The sequence below is a fragment of the Haliaeetus leucocephalus genome, unplaced genomic scaffold, assembly GCF_000737465.1.
Source record: "Haliaeetus leucocephalus isolate CR32 unplaced genomic scaffold, Haliaeetus_leucocephalus-4.0 Scaffold450, whole genome shotgun sequence".
In the NCBI taxonomy this organism is placed as follows: domain Eukaryota; kingdom Metazoa; phylum Chordata; class Aves; order Accipitriformes; family Accipitridae; genus Haliaeetus; species Haliaeetus leucocephalus.
In genome coordinates, this window is record NW_010972886.1 from 17,953,381 (window position 1) to 17,977,040 (window position 23,660).

At 35.7% G+C, this 23,660-nt stretch overlaps 1 protein-coding gene across 2 annotated transcripts in view; it reads right to left on the reverse strand.

The window, feature by feature from the left end:
- The window catches only part of EML6 (echinoderm microtubule associated protein like 6), a 125,470-nt gene that overhangs the window by 48,228 nt on the left and 53,582 nt on the right, over nt 1-23,660 (reverse strand). For both annotated transcript variants that reach the window (XM_010574871.1, XM_010574872.1), the window contains exons 5-12: nt 21,486-21,671; nt 19,443-19,578; nt 15,259-15,460; nt 8,541-8,678; nt 5,652-5,908; nt 5,060-5,272; nt 3,954-4,121; nt 2,932-3,038 (exon numbers count right to left, since the gene is read on the reverse strand). In XM_010574871.1, the coding sequence (XP_010573173.1) occupies nt 2,932-3,038; nt 3,954-4,121; nt 5,060-5,272; nt 5,652-5,908; nt 8,541-8,678; nt 15,259-15,460; nt 19,443-19,578; nt 21,486-21,671 (1,407 nt within the window). The remainder of the gene's footprint in view (nt 1-2,931; nt 3,039-3,953; nt 4,122-5,059; nt 5,273-5,651; nt 5,909-8,540; nt 8,679-15,258; nt 15,461-19,442; nt 19,579-21,485; nt 21,672-23,660) is intronic.

The window sequence follows — 23,660 nt, forward strand, 5'->3', positions numbered from 1 at the left end:
AATAGTAAATATTTTCCAGAAAATGAAGTCCCCTGCCATGTGAGTGGCCCAGAACATTAGTCTGTAGTAGAAGCAGAAGAGTGTATTTTTTTCTAGAAGATTGCAGTGTCACTTAGTGAAAAGGAAATTAAATATTGACTGGAACTCTTTAAGTGTCTTTTAACTTCATATGTACTTCAGTGTACATACTTAAAGCTGAACATAATGAATTAACTCTATCTAGGGATTATGGTGAAATATACAGTAACCAATGGCACTTAGGTGATTTGCCAGTGAGTCCAGAATCCTGAAGTAGAGTTACAGCTCTATAAATACACTAAAGACACAAAATACTATACATCTAAATCTTTCAGAAATGCTGAAACTCTGTGGAGTTGCTAATGATGTTTGAAGCATCTTCAAAGCTGTGGCACCAAACAAAATCCATTATAATGCTGGAATATAGCTTTATCGTTTGTTTGCTGTGCCTACATTTCTCGGATTTTACAAAAGGACAATGAAATGGCTATCCCCACAGAAATCTAACCTACTGCAAGGATGGAATACTGGATTTTTACAAGAAAGGTGTTCATATAACAAGCTGAGCTTTTGAAATGGTAGGCACACAGAGCCTGAACATATCGTGTCTGTCACTTGTATGTATTGTACTTTATCCTGAGTGTTCTCATCCATTTACTCATGCTCCTCAGTGAACGCTACCAATGAAACAGAATATAGGATCATCATTTTCTTATGCGTCTCAAAATCTAGAATCCTCTATACCGCTTCATCTGTAACATTAAAAAAAAGAACCCAAACCCAAACCTAATTCTCAAAGTAAGATTAATGGTTTTGTTTCCATGTGCTTTTGTAAATTATTTCCTTTAACAAAATATAAAGTGCGGCTTATGCTTGGGGTTGTCTCACACTTCCTGTATAAGATTCTATTTCGAGTGCTTCTAGCTCTTTCATGCATTAACCTGCCTGAAATATTGCTGCTTAACTGCCTACAACTATTTTTTCACTTTTAGTTTTTAAACCCAGACATCCTTTTTGACACATAGACAGCATGGAGGAGGATGCTGTCTGATTTGAATACAGATGGAAAATCAGAAGGAGGAGGAGGAGAGAAGGAGGAGGATGGGACAAGCACTCCAGTGAGACTTGGAGTAAAAGAGAGGGGAGGGAGAAAATTTGACAAAACCTCTGTTTCATTTGCCAAACACAATCAATCTCTGTAGTAAAGAGGTAAAATAAGTTGTTGTAAGAAGGACTTATGTAATTTATTGCAGAATCTAGAAAGTGAGGTGAAAAGACAAAGGATAGTCCTTGGCTAAAGCATGGAACATTAGAGGTGATCCTTCCACATTCTTTACAAAGCAGCTCTATGTCAGCCATTAAATCACTCAAACTTGAACCAAGCTTCCTGTGTATTTTTCATGCTTAGTACAAGATCCCAGTTCTGGTATGAAGAAGTTCTGACCTTCCACCATTGCAACTGATAAGGTAACAGCACAAGGTGACAAGTAATATTCTATTCACAATGACAACAGCTCCTGAAAATCAGGTCCAAGGTATTTGTAAATAGAAGCAAAAGTCAGAAGACAGCAAAATTTGATGTTAATGCTTCCTTTCCTTCAAAACAAGGATAACAGCACCCTTCCACATCACAGACTATTAAAGAGTGCTGTTTGAGAAATACTCAGTGTCATGAATGGAACAGAAAAAAACACAAGGAAAATAACTCTGTCTTTAGAGACACGTTCAAGCGGTGTGCAATAAAAGAAGGTGATGGAATGGCCTGATGAATGAAAAAGGATTGAATAGTTTCTTGTTAGGTAAACATCCCATACACCAAATGAAGTCCTGCAGAGATGTGAAATAATAATCCATGCACCTAAAAAGGGCAAAAGTATGTTTTATTACGGTATTTTCTAAACTTCATGTAACGTTGTGACATAAATAATGTTCTCTAATAGAGTAGCATGGGTGCAAATTGTTATGATACAGGTTGGGTGAAACCTCATGTCAGGGAGCAGCAAGGTAAAACTGCTTTGTAAAAGAAGAGGAGCCAAGACCTGAACATGATAACAAGGCCAGGCAAGAGAGCGCTCTCACAGAGAGCAGTGCAGTCCCACACTGCCCAAGTGACATGAGCACAGCAGATTTGGTGACTGTAACCAAGTTCAGGCAACACTCATGATCACCACGCAAGCCCATAGTCACAAAGCATAAGTCAACACTGAAAGATCAGGTTAGAGTGTGGAATGACATACTACCATTCCTGAAAAAATAAATCAATGCAGTAAAGAATACTTATTTGTTTTCTTCTTGCATGGAAGCAATCTATCTTAATTTATGTCAGAACACAGTTGTACTGAAAATACAAAAAAAATTAAGTGTATTAAGTGATTATTAGAGACCAATTTTACTTGGTTCCCATAAACTAGGGCAATTTCAATTCTTGGACACTGCTGTCCTCAGCAATAAAAAAGAATCTGTCAGAAATAAATGTACTGTACAGGCTTCATACTCATTAAGAGTGTTCTGCTTTGAATACGCAGAAGTCGTACAAAAACTCCATAAGCTATATTCTACAAATTGGGATTCTAAATCTGATAGGACTGAAAAGTCTTCTCTAACACCTATCATGAGAATGGGAATAGCAACAAGCTCTCATGTTTAAATTTGTGCTTTTTAAGATGTATTCTTTATTGTAACATATAATGGTATATACACCAATGCTCTTTCCCCAAATCCTTTTAAATTCTCATCTCCAGCTAAAGTAAACTCTGTTTTTATGTATATTGGTTGTGTAAACAGCTGAATACTGTCAAAATAATCTTCCTAGAGTAGTCTGATGAATTAGCTGCAAACTTCTTTTGCTTATCTTTACTGAATAGTCATGATAAATTATCAGGTAATTGGCACAGTGTGTTAATTTTTACTCACCTGGCGATCATAGTTGATTTGAGCTTCCTGCTCAATGTCAGAATCTAACTCTGGCACATCAGATAAATCCGAATCTGATTCTTCACTGTAGGAATCAAAGCCACCCTCTGCATAAAAAAAAAAAACCCCAAACCCAAACTAAACCAATATATAACACATCTAATCACAAGAAAACAGTATGTGATGTTTTTATATAATTTAGTCTACATGCAAAACAGTATTCAACAACTTTGGAAGCTTAAGCAGCTTGTAAAAATCATGTGGGCTGACTGGATGTGTCAGGTTTTGTTTCTGTTTCTCCTGTTTCAATGCCTGGAGGCAGGAGGGTGGCAGAGGGAAGGAGAATAACTGAGTAGTTATTAGTACAATTCCATCATCTGAGAGAATACTGTTTTCTTAACAGGCTTTGGAGTGAAAACATACAGAAATGGTAAATAAAAACTTTCAGTGTGATCATTGTGTTTAAACAGATTTGCTGTAACACAGGTATTTTACCAAATTGTGCAGGTATGGAGTGAATTTTTGCCCTTTTGCTGAAGGGAATCCAATTTGCAGCAGTTGCCACTATGTAGTACATATGGCTTTTGTAGAATATAATGGATATAACAAGAAAAAAATTCTAAAGTACAGCTACTATCACATGTATATGTGAATTTGCACTGAAAAGAAAATTAAACAATTCAACATGTGTAGTCAGCCTTCTGAATGCAAGTTAGATGGCTAATTTTGAAAATTTAATTTAATCTAGTGGTCTCCCTCTAAATGTCATTTTCCAGGCATTTTGACAAACACTACTTGTGTATTCCTAAACATACAATATAGCAATCTGCAGGAGAGTTTTTAATGTACCTGAAACAAATGGTTGTCTATGAAAAGTAAAATGTCCCAAACATGCCGAGTATATGTAATTCCAGGGAATTATAATAAAAATGCTTTCTATTAATTCAGTAAAAGCTTTTCCAACTGTGCTGTATTCTCTGTTGATTTTATTTAATAAATAATCAAGAAGATATAATTTTTACCTTGTGGAGGTGTTTCAAGGATGCCATTTGTTATCCCTTCTGGAATAAATCGCCACTGAAAAACGGAGTGATCAGCACCTCCTGTACTTAAAACCCACTGAAAATCATGGGACCAACGGACATTGGTTACATGAGCTGAATGGCCAATGTATTTTCTAAATTTAGCTCCTAGAAAACAGAAATAAAACTGTTTATATGTAAGAAGAAAAAGATTAACATTGTAACTAATAAAGTTAGGCTTTTAATGGAAACACAGTCTAAACATTCTTATGAAAACAAAAAATATTTAAATGCCTCTTGATATTCTGATACTAATAGTAACTATAAAATAAAAATAAATGACATAAAATAATATGAACTGTATGTTCACAACAGTTTTCAAAAAGCACTTAAATCCTGGCAGGAAGTATCAGATACACACAGGGTTTAATTTACACCTTTATGGCCGTTACTGCTAATGTGAATTATATACATGTATTGTACTATACACATAAATACAAATTTACTATCAGAAAATATATTGATATGATATTCAATTAAACACTAAAGATCATGGAAAGTGTCCTGGTTTCAGCTAGGATAGAGTTAATTGTCTTCCTTGTTTATCTAGTTTTGTTGGCTTTATGCATGGTACAGTGCAAATACTGAGGAAACCATCTTTGTTAGAAGCCTACTACAGATATGAAGCAAATAGCTCACACAGAGCTACATTGACACATGCTAACAGACGGTGAAACCCTACTGAAGTTTCTGAAATTGTTACTGGCATAAATTTGGATGAATTATAGTAGTGCACCTGGTGTTGATACAATTATGATGTGATGTAAAGTCTTGTTGAATTAGTTTCTGAAATTGTAATATCAGAATAAGCATATGTTAAACTATACATTCTCAACAGTTCTAAAAACAAGTACATATACATTGGCAGGAAATTGCTAGACACATAGAGGGTTAAAGTCTCATCTTTATGTCCATTAATACTAATATGAATTGTGCACACACTAATTTGAATTATATACAAGAATCAAAAGCCACCATTAGAAAATATACCAATATGGTATCAAAGTAAATATTGCATTCTTCAGAAATACAAAATACTATCTTACCTTTCTTTAGGCATGGAAATCTGAATAATTTAACCAGACCAAAATCATCTCCAGTCACCAGCACTGAGCTGTTGTAATTTCCATCCACAGAGTTGACATCTGTAACGTTTGTATATTTTGGCCAAATTCCATTCACTTCAGATCCTATCACACAGGTCCATGAGGCCCAGTGAATTCCTTTAATCTCATCTTTGCTAGTTAGATGCTTCCCAGCTGAAAATATGCAAGCAAATAGTCTGTTTAATCACTTATTTTTCAGTAGACTCCATTTCTTTTCATCACATTTGTCTGTGTATTCTTCTTGGGATTAATCTTTTAACCTCAATAACTTATAAAGATTCACAATTTTACTTTAAATTACTATAATCTCACATTTGTGGTATTTGACAACATCACACATCTTACAAGTTCTAACACACCTGCACATAAACATGCTAAAAATATACAGAAGTGGAAAAAAGTTAGTTATTTATGTAAGTTCCAGTCAAGAAACTCTGCTTGCAGATGTACTATTTATATCATATTTCTTTTGTTCTCTTCAAATCAACACGGAAGTGTACTTGTTCATAACATGAGCCACTTGTCAACTTACATGGCATCTTGTAGAACAGTCTCTCTCCTGCACCATCATTGGTTTGCAAGAATTTACTATCCACAGACCAGTCAATATGAGTTATAAAACTAGAAGATTTGTTGCATTCTCCTATTTTTTTGTATCGCTGAGCAACCGCATAGATATCCACTGGGCCATCATTAGAACCCACAGCAAGGTAAGAGCCATCTGGTGAAAATTTCATTTCATGGATTACTTCTTTTCGGTCTTTAATATGAACTACCTCTGTCATGTCTCTGCAAGAACCAATAATGAAAACGTGAACTGTAATCTTGTGAACATGCAATCCGCAAATATCTAAGACAAACATGAAGACAGATGCACTGAATAATTTGTACAACAAAAAGCACATTTCACAAAAAAATCCTTTTTTTGGGGAAGTTTCTATTGCTTTCATTGGTTAGAAACATACTTTTAAAGCAAAAGTTAGAAACAATTTTACCTGTCAATGACACTCTTCATTCTATTCACCTAATTTTAACTGTAAAATAATTAGCAGTCTAGTCTAAACAGGACCAGAATTAATTTTTTTTAACATAGACAATGGAAAAAGAATTCCACCTAAAGACCGATTACCCAGTCTCTCACAAGACCATGTGGAAATGGCCTTTGGGAGATACCCATTTCTCCGCATTGACTCTTTTAAGGACACAGGCAAACAATTTAGATTAGAGGCTAACAATTAGACTGGTAAAGTTAGATATGATTAATCCCGCATGCCATGACCTGTTAGCTATAGCTTTGGGGGTTAGCACCACCACCGCCATCAACCACCAGTGGAAAAACAGCAGCGACAATACCTTGCATGTGCCTTTGGAAAAAATCAAGACAGCTATACAGTCTAGTTTTAAAAAAAAAAGTTCAATTCTTCCCTATCCAAATTACATTTGGTATAACCCCCTTTCCTATCCAATCAAGGAACCAAAACCCGCAATGCTAGTGAATGCAGACAACATTTTTGCAAGTAGGTTTCCCTAATTTCCCAATTTCCAAATTCTTTGGCTATAAGGAATTAAAACTAAAAATAAAAAAAAAATTCCCCCAAGTTGAGTGAACAATGAGGCAAGTCTCAGTGCCATTAATTTTGTATTTACAAAGACAATCCATACCAGATTATACATTTGGGCTGTAAGAAACTTTTGTGAGGAAGAGTCTTCTGCAGATGTCATGCTTCTGTTACTCTCATTTTAAATTTTTAAAATGTTTTTCCTGATTTCTGCTTTAATTAATTACTGCTAGCATCAAATTTATGAAAAGACTCACATTTATTTAGAGAGTAATACATTTTGTCAATATATCTTAAAAATGCTGATAAATAGTACTGTTAAAAGCAGAGTCCTGAAAGGAGAATCACCCATAAATGAAGACAGAGGTTTCTGGGAGATAGCGATATGAATGGAAAGGTTACTATTATAGATGATCTGAATCTTTAAAAAACCTAACAGAATAATTTTTTTTAGCGATTTCTCTTAAAATGGTGAAACTCCAAATGTCAATAACTGTAGAAATTTTGTTTGGGAAAATTCTTATTTATTCATAGCCATTTTTTCCTTCAAAAAACGATTTTGGGGAAAAAAAAATTCTTAGCTCTGCCTTATCATTGAAAACTGGTGACATAATGATTCCATAGTGGTAAATACTGCTAGTGAGAAAAGCAGCTAATTCTCTGGATTATTGCATAGATCCAGATACTTCATGGCCAAGAAAAAGGAGAACAATGATTCATGTCACTGAGTGCATGATTCAAAAAAATGCCAGCAAAATACATTGTCATCGTCCAGTTTTCCTGGATCATGGGCTGCAGATTTGTCACCCTATCAGAAGATCTGTCACAGAAAAGGAACAGGTGGAGAAGCAATTGTATTCAGGGCCTTACACAAGGGTGTTGCCACTCTTTCAGGAATAATGCTGGGTTTATCATTATCAGCCTCTGCCAGCTGAATCATGAATAATGTGAGGTATCGGGCAATTAGCAAAGACAAGAATACTGTGAGACAAAGAAGATTAACTTCTTAGAAATACTAGTCTTTGAAAAGGATTTTGAATTAATATGAACAGATCACTTAAGTTTTGTTAAAGTCATTAAAGCAATTACAGGGGTTTTCATAGACCTTCCATCAATTAGAGGCTTTCCCCTCCTACCAGCTAGTAGTTCAAAGTATTTTAAATATATGCCTACCAAACCTATGGAGTAATGATAAGGAAGGGGTAAACTCTTCCAAGTATCAATTAAAATAGCTTATGTGTTTTGAAATCATGCTATTTTGTTTGGCTATTTCAGTCTATGGCCAATTTTATGTTTTACCTGCTTTTGTGTGCCTACCATAAGAGTATTCCAGACAGAAAATGCCTACTGCATAAGATGCATTCATGCAAAAAAAGACTTGTCATCTAATACAAAAAGTAGAATTCACATATATCTTGCAAATGCTTTCAATCACCAATTATTTTGTTTGGTATCCATTCTTGTATATGACAGGAAATGGACCATATGATCTAGGAAATCCCTTTCAAAACCATGTTATCTCTGTTATGTACATTTCTTTTCATAAAATATGTGTAGAGTTTCAGAATAAATAAAGAAAAAAGCCAAACTTGAAAATCTTAAATTTCATCAACATTATTACTAATAGCTAATATTTTGAATTAAATAAACCACAGGTTTTCTCCTCATTGCCAAACTAAGACCTTTTAAAACACTAAGTGATATTATGGAAGTATATGCTCAATTTTTACTCATCGTTTCTGATAAAATACCCAGTGATTTTTTTTTTTTCTTTTTATAGGAATAAAAGACTTTATAATATGACCTTGAGTTACCTGGAAAAAACCCTACTAACATGAGAAACTAATGTAAGATTTTCTCACCTTACTCGAAGAACAATGAAGGAGCCATCCTTCATTCCAAGTGCTAACTGTGATCCATCAGGACTGAAAGACACACTCCGCACCGCTTCTTCCATATTACAACGAGCTATCAAGGCATGGTCAGCAAGACTCCATAATCTGCATCAAAGGAAATTGAAAGCAGTAGCAGATTTTTCCTGACTGCACAATATTTCAATATCATCAAGCGTAAAAACAAAAGGTCTAACTCAATTGGTAAAGGCCCATTTGCATGCACACCTTATATTAAGATTTTATAATGTATTGAGTTCCTTTCCAAACATGGAATGAAGATAATTTCATTGACATGAGCTTACAGATTTACAGACATGTAGTTTTTAAAACTCAAAACTGCTTATCAGTCTAGAAGAAGAGATATAGAGTGTACAATGACTGCCTGAATCAATGTATGGACACAGAATTTTCTGACAGTGGCACTGAATGTCTTGGCAAATAATATCAAATGACATTTTTGGACACCTTCAAGTGAAGTTAGGATGAGAGGAAATGGCCTCAAGTTGCACCAGGGGAGGTTTAGATTGGATATTAGAAAAAAATTCTTTACTGAAAGGGTTGTCAGGCATTGAAACAGGCTGCCCAGGGAAGTGGTGGAGTCACCATCCCTGGAGGTGTTCAAAAAATGTGTAGACAAGGCACTTCAGGACATGGTTTAGTGGGCATGGTGGTGGTGGGTTGATAGTTGGACTTGATGATCTTAAAGGTCTTTTCCAACCTAAACGATTCTATGATTCTAAGTTCCAGGTTCAAATTACTTTCAAAATAAAGGAGTCTTTACAGTTCCCAGTTCTAGCAGGGATGGCACCTCAGACCTGAACACATACCTGTGATAGCAGAAGAGAAAAAAGGGTGAAGCTACATTACATAATCATTTGGTGTTATCTCTGGACTTTACTTATCTGATATAATAGAATCCCCCTAGATGAATAATTAAAAAAAAGTAGTTTCTGTAAACAGAGAGGGTCAATGCATATCAGACTGAAATTTTCACTGAAAGTGAAAGCAATACTCAGAGAGCATAAGCATCGTAACCATGGGGAAAATTTTCTTGTCATAACCTTGAATGAACTGGTAGACAAAACTAGATGCTGATTCACTCATTTACATAATTTTAAATAAAAAGAATCAATCAGTAAATTATACCATAAGATGGAGAAAAGCAAGTAATGTGCCTATATTTTTAAGAAGGAATGGAGGAAGTTTCCAAGATCACAACAAGCTGGTTAATCAGATCTCAGTAGCATGCAACATTTAGAAAAAATTTTAAAGAAAAGAATAATTAAAAGTATGGAAGAAAATGCATAAAAGACCTCTTGGGCTAGAAAAATTAAGTCAGCAATACCCAGCTATCTTTATTTTGAGGACAGTGTTGTAAATCTAATGCATTTGTAAAAGATTTATAAAATATTCAGTAAAATATTTGAATAATAGCATATGTGATTATTGGCTAAACTCAAGAAAATGACAATTTGTACAAGAACTGTAATGTGATACTGGATGAGGTTTTATAGCAAGCTTTCCAGAAAGAAACAATTAGGCAGGATGGAAGATACTACTGAGATTTCTAGGTACAAGCTTTGGAATAGTAACATTCAGTATTTTCACCAGACACTGGCACAAAAGATGAGAATGCTAATGAGATTTGCTATGGACAGCAAGCAGGGAGGCACTGTGAACCCAGAGATAGATTTATCATATCGGAAGAAACAGAGGTTTCTTGATGATGAAACAAATAGACATGGAATGAAATTTAACCAAAGCCCATACTTTCAGAGACTTAATGTCTAGCGCTGTGCTGTAAGCTTGAAACACAAGTGGAACTAGCAAAAAGAAGTAAGATCTCACACTATTTTTCAATTATGGAACAACTATCATCCATGAGTCAGTTGCAGACAGGAAAAAAAGAAATTTGATCCTAAAATACATCCTGGGTGCTATTCCAGGAGGTACACAAAAACAATAGCACACAACATGTAGTGACCTCGTCTGGCATGTTCTTTACAAGCTATCTCAAGAAATTGGAGTAAAAACAAGAACAGATGCAGTGAAAGATTATTAGGATGATTAAGAGAATGAAGACTGTATCACATTAAAGAAGACTAAAAGAGTTTAACTTTTATACCTTAGTGAAACAAAGGCCGGGAAGGGATAGTATTGCTTCCAAAAATACATCAGTAGGATAAACGTCAAAGGAGAAAAAGTTATGTTGAAGGACCATGTTGGCACTAGAACAAATAGCATAAACAGAACATTGAATATAGCCTGAAAAAAAGGACTTTTCTGACCACCCCAGTAGTAACATTTAGATACAGCCTTAAAGCAGAGTAACAGGAGAAAAAAATAAAGACAGAGTTTGATAAATTTAGTAAAAGGATTATAGAATTTGACTGCCAGCATTGAGAAAGAAACCCTTTGGGCCTTGTCAGGTTAATAATATTAAGATCAGTCTAGAATCAACAACACTGAACGATGCTCATTTCCTCTTAGGCTGAGAGAATTCAAGGATGACAAAGAACTTGAAAAGGCTTCTCTGTGAAAAAATGGCAAGTACCATTTCCTGGTGAAAAAAAATGGATATAGGATGCTAAAACTGTTTTCAAAGACAAAATAAAAGTTGATAAGATGCAAGATTCTTAGCAGCCTTGCCAGGGAGAGGCTATGAGCCCAATGCAATAAAGAATGAACCAGCGAGGATTTGGAAAGATTTCAAAGGACAGGAGGATAAAATTTGCCTCCAAAATGTTGCTTTCACATGGATCACTTTGACCAATACATTAGAAGTGTAATTGCAATACATGGCAGTGCAAGCAGAATAATTCAATTTTCTTTAAAAAAAAACCCAAAAAACTTCTTTGAATTAATGGAAGGGTAATTCCAAATATGAGCTTGTAAATTTTATAACAGAAAAAAAAAGCATTTTGCACACATACAGGTATTTGTATGCACAACTGACAAAATAAAAGCCTAGCTTTGTTTATGAAAATAGAAAGAATATTTTTTCTGGCAAAATACTTCTGCACATTGTTTTTTTGAAAAGCCAGATAAATAAACTATTTCCATATAAAAAGTGCATGTATTTTCTAATAAGGCAAAGACATGTTTCTACCATTCTTTGGCAACTTTCCTATGCATTTGTTTAAATAACCGAGTTTAAAAAACCCAAATAGGCTCATGAAACATTATTTTATTAGTCAATATTCCAGTGTTTTCTGTCATATACCTCACAAGTGAGTTTATTTATTGAAGCACATACCGCTTACAGCCTCCCAAGAGGCTTACTAGCAACCACTTCATTTTCAGAAAAAGGCTTAGCTGATGACAGAAGCTATACTGCCGCTTTATTTCATTCAATTGGCAATGCTCCACACAAATAATCAGAGATATAAATATTCAATGGCACTCATATAACACCAGGTTCTAATCAACCTCCTTATAAACGCAGGGATACAGAAAGAGGTCATTCAAGAAGACAGAGTGTAGTGGAGATGTTCTGCCAGAACAGCAGCTGCTTGTGGTCCTGCAGCTAGACATTCTAATACAACATTACAAAAAGACAGGTGTGAGGTCCATTAACAAATGTAATATATAATTCTGTATGTGTCTGAGAATTCAGAGGAGAATGATGTTTTTTTCCTGTTCCTGTTGTAAAAGGCAGGAAGCAGGCAGCTTTCCTAGTTGATATGCTTTTGAAATTTAAAACGTAGGAAACCTATATTTGGCTAGAGCCTTCTCACATCTGCGCTAGGGAAAACCTACGGTAATTCCCTTTATCTCTACAGTGGTCCTTTTCATTTAGACATCTCACTTGGACGTGAGAATATAATCTGACCCACTAAATGCTTTTGTTTGTAAAACAATTTAGATTTATATTATACAGCTACTCTTTTAAAAATTATGTGATAAAGAACTATTAAGAAAGATTATACAATGAACAGCAATACAAAAATGTTCCTGTCAATGCAATTTTATTATTGAAAAAAAATTTGTAAGAAAATCCTTTTGTGTACTTTTTTATCTTGATGAAAATATTTATATATTTCACTGGAATTCCTCACATGAAGCATTAATATATAAAAAAATAGCACCATCTGAACTAGAATTCAAATCGCACATTCTCTAGAGCCTAAACAGCTAAATGGATGAGTGAGGTACTGCAGTAAAATACTTGTAATATTAACAAATGCACGTTTTGTACAACGGCAATGTTCAAAGGCATCAGTAACATAATAATAACTATAACAATGATAATGATCATAAAAGCACCACTGATTAAGGCTTTATGTGCACAAAGAGCATGCTTGCACAGTCTTTCATAGAGGGGCACAAGTTTGTTCAAGCACACTTTGAGTCAGCAGTACATTATCCAGCTCCAAGTCAGAGCTAAATTACCATGCTAACCAAGAGATGAGTCCAAGATAATAAATCCAAAGTCTTAGCATAATTTATTAGCTTGAGGGCAGTACAACCCTAATCCCAGCTTTGCAGCTCTTGTTTCAGAACTGGCTTGCATCCTACGAAAATGCAGGCAGTGTGAATTTGTGCCTGTCTATAAAACTGTGCAGACAAACTGTCCTGGTCTCAGCTGGGATAGAGTTAACTGTCTTCCTAGTAGCTGGTACAGTGCCATGTTTTGAGTTCAGTATGCGAAGAATGTTGATAACACTGATGTTTTCAGTTATTGCTAAGTAGCATTTCGACTAAAGTCAAGGATTTTTCAGCTTCTCATGCTCAGCCAGCGAGAAAGCTGGAGGGGCACAAGAAGTTGGCACAGGACACAGCCAGGGCACCTGACCCAAAGTGGCCAACGGTGTATTCCATACCACTAGTATAGGAACTGGGAAGTGGGGGCAGGGAATCGCCTCTCGGGGACTAGCTGGGTGTTGGTCAGCGGGTGGTGAGCAATTGCCCTGCGCATCATTTGTATATTCCAATCCTTTTATTACTACTGTTGTCATTTTATTAGTGTTATCATTATCATTATTAGTTTCTTCTTTTCTGTTCTATTAAACTGTTCTTATCTCAACCCACGAGTTTTACTTCTTTTCCTGATTTTCTCCCCCATCCCACTGGGTGGGGGGGAGTGAGTGAGCGGCTGCGTGGTGCTTAGTTGCTGGCTGGGGTTAAACCACGACACAAACCTAAGCAGAAGAGACTATCCATGTGTTTTATAAACTGAAAGAAGTAATACTAATGTGTAGGAAACAGGGAGATAATATGACTGTAGTGAACAACTGGTGGTTTTGTTAGTTTCACGCTTTGGATTTTAATTGTGGTTAGAAAGAGATGAGGGATGGCAAGAATAGGAAACCAGTACGAGTAAAAAGATAGAAAGGAAAGGGAAAAAGAAATTTCAACTGACCAGCAAGCTTCAAGGTAGGGGTGAATCATAATGTAGAATACAAAGGAGCATAAATTGGAAGCTGTATGATTTTTCCTGTTGAAATATGTCCAAATGGTAGAATCCACATATATGTTTCTAAAATAAGTTGACTAGTAGTCCATAAAAACTGAAAAACTGTTTGATAACTGCCTGGGGTTGATTTGAAAATACGCAATCAAATTATCTATATAAGATGAAAAGCAGTCATCATCCATCTGGCATAGGGTTGGAGAAAAACCTGATGAAGCAGTTGGAAATCAGGATAATGGGGTCAGGAGAAACCACTAAGGAGGGGAATCAAAGCTTGGGAAACCAAGCTGTCATGGACGCCATTGTATGCGCTGTGCTGCAAAGGGTAGGGCTTCGGGGCAAGGGCAGAAGCACAATTTGAGAAGGAGACTCAGGAGACTGCCATAATAAAGCCAGGTCTCCCAAAAATCTCTCCAGTCCCCATGGGTATCTTTGGCAGCCAGGAGAATCTCAATCTCTTTAATCCCAGGTAAGTAATTAGTCACAATGGGCAGTGTCCATGCCCAGTTGAGGTAACACACAACAGCTGTGTATGGGTATGGGAGTACATCCACTACAGCAAGAATCTTAGCTTAACCTCTGAACTTTGAAGTCTTACAAAGCATATTAAAAATGCTTAGTTTCTTTCAGATGCTTATCAATATGCCAAATTTTAACAGGGACAGGAAAAGGAACATCCTTGACTTTGTGACAATTTCCACAAATATGTGTACAAAATTTCAAATCTCTGCTACAAAGCTTTGAGGCACAAGTGCCACAACTAAACATCTGAAAGATCTTTTTCATTGGGGTACACCAGTGCATTTTCATTAATCTCATTTTCTGGCATTTGAATTGGTTTTAGATCAGATTTTCTAAACACTCAAGGCTGAGCAGACACCTGCTGTGTAAAACATTAGCCAAAGGTATTTAGGTTTTATTTTGCTGCATATTATTAACATAAGAGAAGTACAAGGTGACCATTCTCCATTTAGAAATCTACACCTGCTGTTCAGAACAGTAATGAATTAGTACTTAAAGCAGAGTATATAAATCCAGCATATTTTGAACACAAATTCTGATTACTTTTACATGATGTGTGGAGCCCAAACATGAGGGCTGAAGAGAAAAAGCAAAGCTACTAAGAAAAACATGGAGAAAAAAATGTTGTCTAAATGGAGTCTTAACATAAGGCCAGAAAATAAATAAATTACAAATATGTCAAATTGATATTGGTTAAAAATAACATGTACATGAATGAATAGATTAAAAATATATAAGATCTAGCCTTACCGTACAGATCGATCGTCACTGCCTGTGACTGCTAAAGGCTTCTTTGGATGGACCGCCAGGGCCCAGAGCTCCCCTTCACAATGACCCTGCATAATCAGCATGGGTTTATCTCTCTCTCTTACTAGCACCTCAAATATTTCACTGTCCTGTGTCCCTGCTAAAAGTCTGTCCGCTTTCCAACAGACACTTCGGATGGATAAACCTGACAGGGGACAGAATAATCTTAGATTAATGGCAATGACAAGACAAAGTGATAGTACAGTGAAGATCATTAAGACTTCAAGAGTTAATTTATAACAACTGTTATGCTTTGACACTGAACTCTTATAATACATCACAGCTGATTAAAATCTCAAAACAGTTCTGTTAAATTATCTCCATTTGGCAGAGAAAGAGAAGGCTCAATCCTGGAAAAATGCTGAGTATCTAACATTGCTGCTGCCAGTTTCTCAAGGGATCAAGCTCTTATGCTTCGCATACACCTTGGGAATTTACTTCAAAAAACAATTCAATTTCACATGATTTAAAGATCTAAATTTTAGATTAGGCAAGGTTCCTGTGACTGAAGCTGGTTTTATTCCTTTTTTTCAGTACTTTACTTTTTTTGCACATTTAAATAAAGTGTTGAATAAATGGTTTTTAAAATGGTGAATTTAAATGGTTTGTGCCATGTTATCACATTTCTCCACTTTAGTCCCAACTGATTATTACAAAAAAACCCAACAAACTCCCCCCCCCCAACAAAACCCCAAAGCAAACACCCAAACCAAAAGAATCTTGTTTTCCGTAACTTTTAGAGAGCTTGATCTTATTCCACAAATCTGACCCTAAATTTGCAGCTGGAATTTTACTAACCACAAGCTTAAAAATACCCTCTTAGCAGGCTGAGCAGTTTGATAGCATTCTCTGGTCGACTGCCTGCAGCATTTGTATTTTCTGTTCCAGTATACGAAAAGTTTGGATAATGGGTCTAGATGCTGTGAGATGTGAATGAATAAAAAATCCATTTCTCATGTAGTCAAGGTCAACCATGTCATCATTTTAACATCTTTTGGAACAAAATACACAATGCAATTAGCCACTGGTCACATAAATAAAATATGTTGTAGGCATTTTGTGTCATCTCTTGAGAAGGGCAAATTAATCTTCATTTATTATCTTGTCCATTTCCAGTACCTTTTAATCCTGATAATGTCATTTTGTGACTTAGCTAAATTTATACTGAAGTTATGACTTACATCTTCTTGATACACACCAAAGGCCACACAAGGACTGAAGTTCAGATGTTAAGTGGAAAATGGGTATTGTTAAGTTTTAGAATACAAAGTATATCTTTTGATGAGGGAAAAGTGATGTTTTCTGTGACATACTACACAAAGAATGATTATCTATTACAGGATTTTTTTACTAATATATATATATTTAAATATAAAAGCCAACCCTACGATCAGGTTGTTACTGGTGATGCATCTCATTTAAAATTATTTAGTACTCTTCAGTACAGGATGAGTGATGAATGAGTATATATGGGGCGGCGGGGGGGTAGTCTTCCTGGCACCCTAAAAAGACATTTTAAGTTTGAAAGCTGATGCCTTTGCAAACTGCTTTGGAAAAGGTAGTTGGAAAGGAGGGACAGAAGGTCATAGGTAAGCAGTTAAGGCTACCACCATTGCTTGAAGTTACATACATGCATAAACTAATCAGTGCCACTGACACAACTGAAAATGAAACAAAATCTCCACAATCTGTTAGTAGCAAGCAGTAAGTGGAAGTGATCATCAGTGGATGACATATCAGACAGAAACAGCAGAAAAGGACAGAAACATAACAGGAATATCGCAGGCAAGAGTTGTATCACATTGAAAGAACACAGAGAGAGAAGAAACCCTGACACAGGGAAAATATAAAAAATTTTTTAAATTATGGTGACAGGGTATAAGTGCATGCTTGGATTTTATGACCTGCATTCATCCCCAAGGTCCTAAATTTTATAGTTGTACTCAGACCAGCAGTCTCACCGCACTTTTCACAGATACACCATGATGTCTTTTTACTTAGTCTCAATGGTTATGCTTATAGCCACACCATCTTTGACTAAGCTTTGATAAAATTTTGCGGACTTGCTTAAGTCAGTTTCTTGCCATTAAAGCAGGCAATGTTTTTATTTTGACAAACACAAACCTGAGGGATTTAAATGCTTTGAAGACGAGATTTGGACAGTGTTCTAGTTTTAGTTTTTAGAAATCCATTAATTTATCAATTTTAAAAGATTTGTTATCATTTACATCCAAGTCTAAATGGCAACTCAATTTACTTTCTGCAAATGAAATTTTTTACTACTTCTGCCAAGTAGGAAGGTAGCAATAACCTCTATTGATTGTCTTTCAGTCATATAGCTGCTGTTACAGTGCCTAGTTCTACTCAGCTGCTCTCTTCTGTAAATTCTGTATCCTGTAGCATTTTGGAGATGATAGAAATAGTAGCATCGAAGTAGAACCACTTCATAGCATGTCTAATGGGAATTCACCTTCAATAAACCCTTCCTTGGTCTAACTTCCATCAAGATCAAAATCTCTTTTTAGGCAACCTGCAGAAGGATAGGTAGGTGCTTTCTGCAGGCAGTGTGTTAGAAGATGACACCTTTATGAGTACTTTACAGCTCTGTAATGTAAATTATAATTTTGAAGTAATAATTTTCCACAGAAGACAACTACAGTCAATTAAAAGTAACTGAAGTCAGCTAAAGTCTGTTTTGCATTGAGTGCGGACATATCCCAGGCAGCAGTAAGAGCAAAAAAATTGCTTCTAATCTGGTCTCACAAATATGTGGGATAAAGCTCCCTCCCAGAATCACTTCACAAAGAACCAAGGAGGTTGAAGATGCATGTTTTGTGCACAAGCACTGCTTTCTCTGTGTCGTGCTTCTTATATGTTATTCTGACTTCTATTAGGAACGGACTGCCTGCAAGACCGGTATTAGCCAGAATGATCTAACCCACACATGCAGGCTTATTTCTCCACAATTTTTAGAAAGTATTTCTAAATTGGACAAAACTGCTGTAAATGGTCATAAGGTACTGCTATTGTTTTCTAGAAATCAACGTTAAATGTTACGATTCTGCCTGCAAAAAACTATATAAAGCCAGAACTAGAGAGCAAAGGGACTACTGGTTGGCTGTCTGACAACTGTTTTGAGGGCTAAATTCCATGAGTTTACACTACAGTAAGGCAAACTGGTGGAGCAGTGTTCATGTAAGGCTGTTGGCAGTTTGCTTGTTGGATGAGTCTAGATATTGCAAACCTATGCATTTTACAAGTATTAGAATCAACAGCTCATCTGGTTTAAGTAAGATGAAAAATAAACAGAATGAGCTTATTTCTAGATCACAGGCCAAAATATCCATAATTGAGAAAGAAAATCTTATCCTTCTTAGTGGCCTCTTAACTATTCCAACGATAATTTTAATATGAAAACTAGGTCTAAAAACATAAGCTAAGCAGCAGGGGAAATTAACACTAACCATTACAAAGTTGGCTGCCAAAAGTGTATAAAGCCTATTTCAACCAGCAAACAGACTGTTATGCTCTCAGTCCAAATGGATGTGTAGAATTCCTAGAAGATTAAGATCTCGATAAAATGTGCGTTATGATCTATGGAGAATATAAGTGTTCTGAGAGTGTAATCATAAAATAAAGTGATGACTAAGCTTATAGGAAGTATGATTAAATTCAACAAATACAGTGGTCAAAAATTGAATAACATTCTCTCTATTAAACATGCCAAGTGCTACCATTCCAAATGAACCTAATGGAGTGCTCAGATGTTCAGCATCTTTGAACACTGGGTTCCAGAAATCTCAATTAAGTGAATTGGATTAATTAAGTTAAAGATTGGCTAACTTAATTCTCCTATATTTTTGTGTTTAATTAGTTTTTACTTATCTTCTTGTATTTGCATGGTGGGGACCAGCAACTATAAGCATCCCTCTGTTTATACTATGAAACATAGAAAACTCTTCAGACTACATCATTGTCAGAGAAAAAAGGGAATACAGATCTCCAAAGTAAATACGGTCATTAAGTAAAAAGTCAGCAGTACGCAGAGACATTTGTACTTCAAATTAAATTGTGTCATAATCCATTATCTAGATGTGTGAAAAACCATTAAAGTAATAGCTCATTACCTTTGTATCCTTGTTCAGTCTCCCTGAGATCAATTTTAGTAATTGGTTTGAAATCAGTGTCCCATAACCGAATGCAACCATCTCTCCCTCCAGTGGCAAAACCTTCCTCACAAGCATACATACTAAAAATTCCAGCCTGTTAACCAATAGTATAACAAGTTTTAAAGTTCTTCACAATTGATTTAAACACACAAAGCAGATATTTTTGAACAGACTCTTGTTAAAGGCTAGAAACCACTAGGCAGTAAAATGTTGTCCATCCAGAAAGCAAACCAGCAAACACAAGGGAGGGGGATACTTTTATTTCAAGTGCTTCCAACTTTAGTGATTTATGTAGAAAGTTTTGTACAAATAGCAGTGATATAGCCTATTTGCAGAACTTTAAATTTGGTTAATATTATTGCAAAAACTATTAAATAAATAATGGAACACTTAAAATAAATAGTTACCCAGAATAAACAAAAACAAGCAAACAAGCAATACAAATATTCTTACAGGTGCGGAGATGATTGAGACATTCTTTCATGAATTCAGTTCAGACATCATTTGGAATCTGACAGGAACTGAAAGAGTGTCAATTCATTCTCTTCGTTGAAAGGCAAGTTTCTATTACAGTTTGAATTTCTTCATTTTTGAAAGTGCCTCATTATTGATGATTGTGCTGTACTACATTGGACTAGCTCATAGAATGCCTGCTGATTCAGTATTTTATTAGGAAAACCTCTCACTTAAGAAACAAGTTGAACTGCACGGAAATTAATACAATGAGGAGAAGACCTCTGTTTTCAAAGTGGCCTTGTTCAATGCCTTAATAAATTAATATTTCTAATAATTAATTACATAGATTAGAAATTGGGTGAGATAATGCATATTAGCCATTTCAAACACCATAATTTATAAGGATGAAACAGAACACATTCTATAGAAAGAGATTGTGTTTAATCATTCTAATGAATCTAAATAAAATTCTGCAAACAAATTCTTCAAATATACTACAAGGGTTTATTGTTTGCCAAATATATTTCCATGTTATTGCAGTTGCACATAACCACAACCTAGCAATTACACAGTAGTTCTCCAGGTAAGATGTCCCTCTGACTTCAGTCTGACTGCTTTCATAAATTAGGGATTCATTCTATAAATAACAATTACTCTCCTGAACACTTAGATCTAATTTGAAGAGCTACTACAACTCTTGCACTGCCAACATAACTAATTTTGGTTGGTCAGAAAAAAATGTTGGGTTTGCAGTGCTCTTTCTAGAAATGTTCTAGAAGAAAACTACAGTGACAACTGGTAGTTTTCATATCACTCTAAGGAAAATACTTCTTTTGTTTCCTTTTGTTCAAAAAGCCCATGCTAGAATGACATTAGCCACGATCATGTTCAAAACAGGAGTAGTTCTCAAATACATTTGAAATAAGACATGAAAATCCTACTGTGCCTTTACTGCAGCAACAACAGAGATGTAAATTTATTAGAGTGGTTAGAAATCTAACACAATCCTATACGTTCCCCTTTCTCTCTCTAACTGTAAGTGCCCCAAATTAGGGGGTGTGTTATGAAGCCAATTGGAGGAAACTGTCTTTGGAATATGGTTGGAATACAAGTCACAGATTAAACAAGTTTACTCCACATTGAAGCTTTCAAGAAAAGTTAGTCTTCAGTGTTGGGAATTTTAGTGGTAAAATTTTATTTAAAATATGATCATTTGGTTATCAACTGTTTTTAAGTAAACTGATCATAACTGAAGCTACTCAGTCTGTGAAGCTTTAGATTTAGAAACTTCACTTTAGATTTAGTCTGCTTGGTTAAAGCAATGCTATGAATATCAGCAGTTCTGCCAGTATCAGTTCAGCAGCTAGCTTCTGTTGACAACATGTAAACAAAGTATAAAATTACATGTAAGTTCTTAATTGATGAACAGTCTTAGACAGTTTTCTGACCTGAAGCAGAAGAAAATCTTTGTAGATAAGCCCTCAAGGAGTTTTTCAACTCAATGAACAGTTCATTTCAGAAATTGATATTAAAAACACAACTTACACTATGTGCTCCTTGAATTGTGCGGACTAAGTTTAGCCCTTTCCAAACATAGATATCTCCATTTAAAGCACCAGAGTACGTGATATCTTCTTTTGCGCATGCTAAACAAAGGATAGTTTGGAGATCTCCTGTTTTACCAAATATTCCTCTCTTTGCTGTCAGTGCATTTCCACACAATGTCCAAAACTGTGAAATGTAAATGGCATATTAGGAAAAATTTCTGCAGAATTTCTGTCATTTCATATTAGCGTGCAGATTTCCCAGATATACATCCTTAGAGAACAGTGTCTGGACAGACAGTTAAATCACTCCTATAGTCCTATCAGAATATCCATTACTCCAAAAACTGTCCACATACCAAGGAAACCCCCAGGCAAATGCAGTAAGTTTAAGAACAAACCAAAATGGTCAAACTGTTTGAGAAAGTAAGGCACAATTCTGATTTGCTATTGCTACATTACCCCTTCTTATTGTCTTGCTATCTTTTATCATGTTTGCTGGATGATATCTGTCAGTGTAATCGCACAATTTTTAAGGCCAGGAACATCCCATTTTTCTTGTCTGCAAAACTTAAAATACAGCTACAGTTCTGAAGTAATAAAATACTTGGTCTTAAAGAACTTACATGCCTGGAGTATACATTTCTGCCCTTTTCCAGTGCACTGAAAGAGATACATCCCTCAAAAATAGTTATATTTACTGAGAAACCATCTGTTGGATGGAGACTGCAAATGCTTGTATGTGAAAAAACTCTCTCTGACTATCAGAGTAATAGGTTCTCTAAGTGTGGAATGGTGACTTTCTTTACTTCTACACAGACACGATAACATTCTGCAAAAAAGAATGTAAAACTGGGGAAGAGAAAAGAGTCAAGAGAATACAAAGTTTGCCTTAGAAGGATGTCTTTAGTGGCTGGCTATAAATATACTCTTTAAATCGGTTCAGAGTGCTTTTTTCTTTTTTTTTCCTTTTTTTTTTTTTTTTTTTAAATCAACATAATTTTATCAAGCTGAGAGGATAGTTAGTGCACTCAGCTTCCCCTCAAGGATCAGACCTTCCAGGTAAGGCAGAGTAACGAGAATTTCAATTAGACGTGCAAGAGACATGCTGAAATACCCAGCCTGCCAGCACTAGCGTGTTCTAGACACATGCAGAAACAGAACAGTAAATCTACATGGTGTAGCAGAGTCCTGAATGGACTCGCCAGCTTGCGTCTTTACTAGTTGAGGCGTCTATGATCTGCGGTCCATTGCACACCAGAGAGATACCTTCAGAGATTGGACAGGAATATTGAAGTGTCTGACATAGATACATAATGTCTCTCTCATTCCTACTTTATATGCCTACATCTTTTTGTGGCTATAAGCTGAATTTTTGGGTCTTTCTCTTTGTATTTACTCCTATAAAATTCCTATAAAGCTGAATTCCAGAAAATCCTGGGATTTTTATTTCAGATCCTTCTCTCTTTCTAATTCAATTATATTTTCCCCTTGCCTCTTGACATAAGCCAATTTATGAGAAGGCAGCAGCAATAATTCCCCCAGGGCTTTCATTCTGTGAGCAAAACCTATAGCCTCCTCACTTCTGGTTAGAAGGGCAAGAGGGCAGATAGCAGTGTTAGGAAATGGGTGGAGGGAGGATCCCAAGCTCAGTGTGAGATTCCTTAGCTCCTAAGGCTTTACCGCAGCTTCTAATATCTGCTCAGCCAAATGAGCCAATAGAACTGAAATGCTAAAGGAATAAATGGCACTATTCCCAAGTACTAGTCCCAATTCTCAAAGTGATACAATTACTTTAGAGCTGTTCTTTTCCTTCATTGCAAGTTAAAGTAATTATCACATTCCCACAGCCTTATAATGAACAGCAAGAATACAGACTGCTGTTTGAGCATCACTGGAGGGGAACATCTAATCATTTCCCCTCCACAGTTTTGGGAGGTTTTTTGGCATGCCTCTATCTATATGTATTTACTTTGCCTGGTATTATGCATATGCAGGGTAATTATGGCCATTTTAAACAGAATACAGGTGCCAAACAAAGACAGGTGTTGGAAAACAGCTTGCGGAATACAACAGATGGTATCACTTCTGCCAAAATCACCCACAGTTTGAAAGCAGTGGTAATTTTAAGGACACAAGCTTCTCAGTAATCAGAACTAGAGATATTAACTGGTTT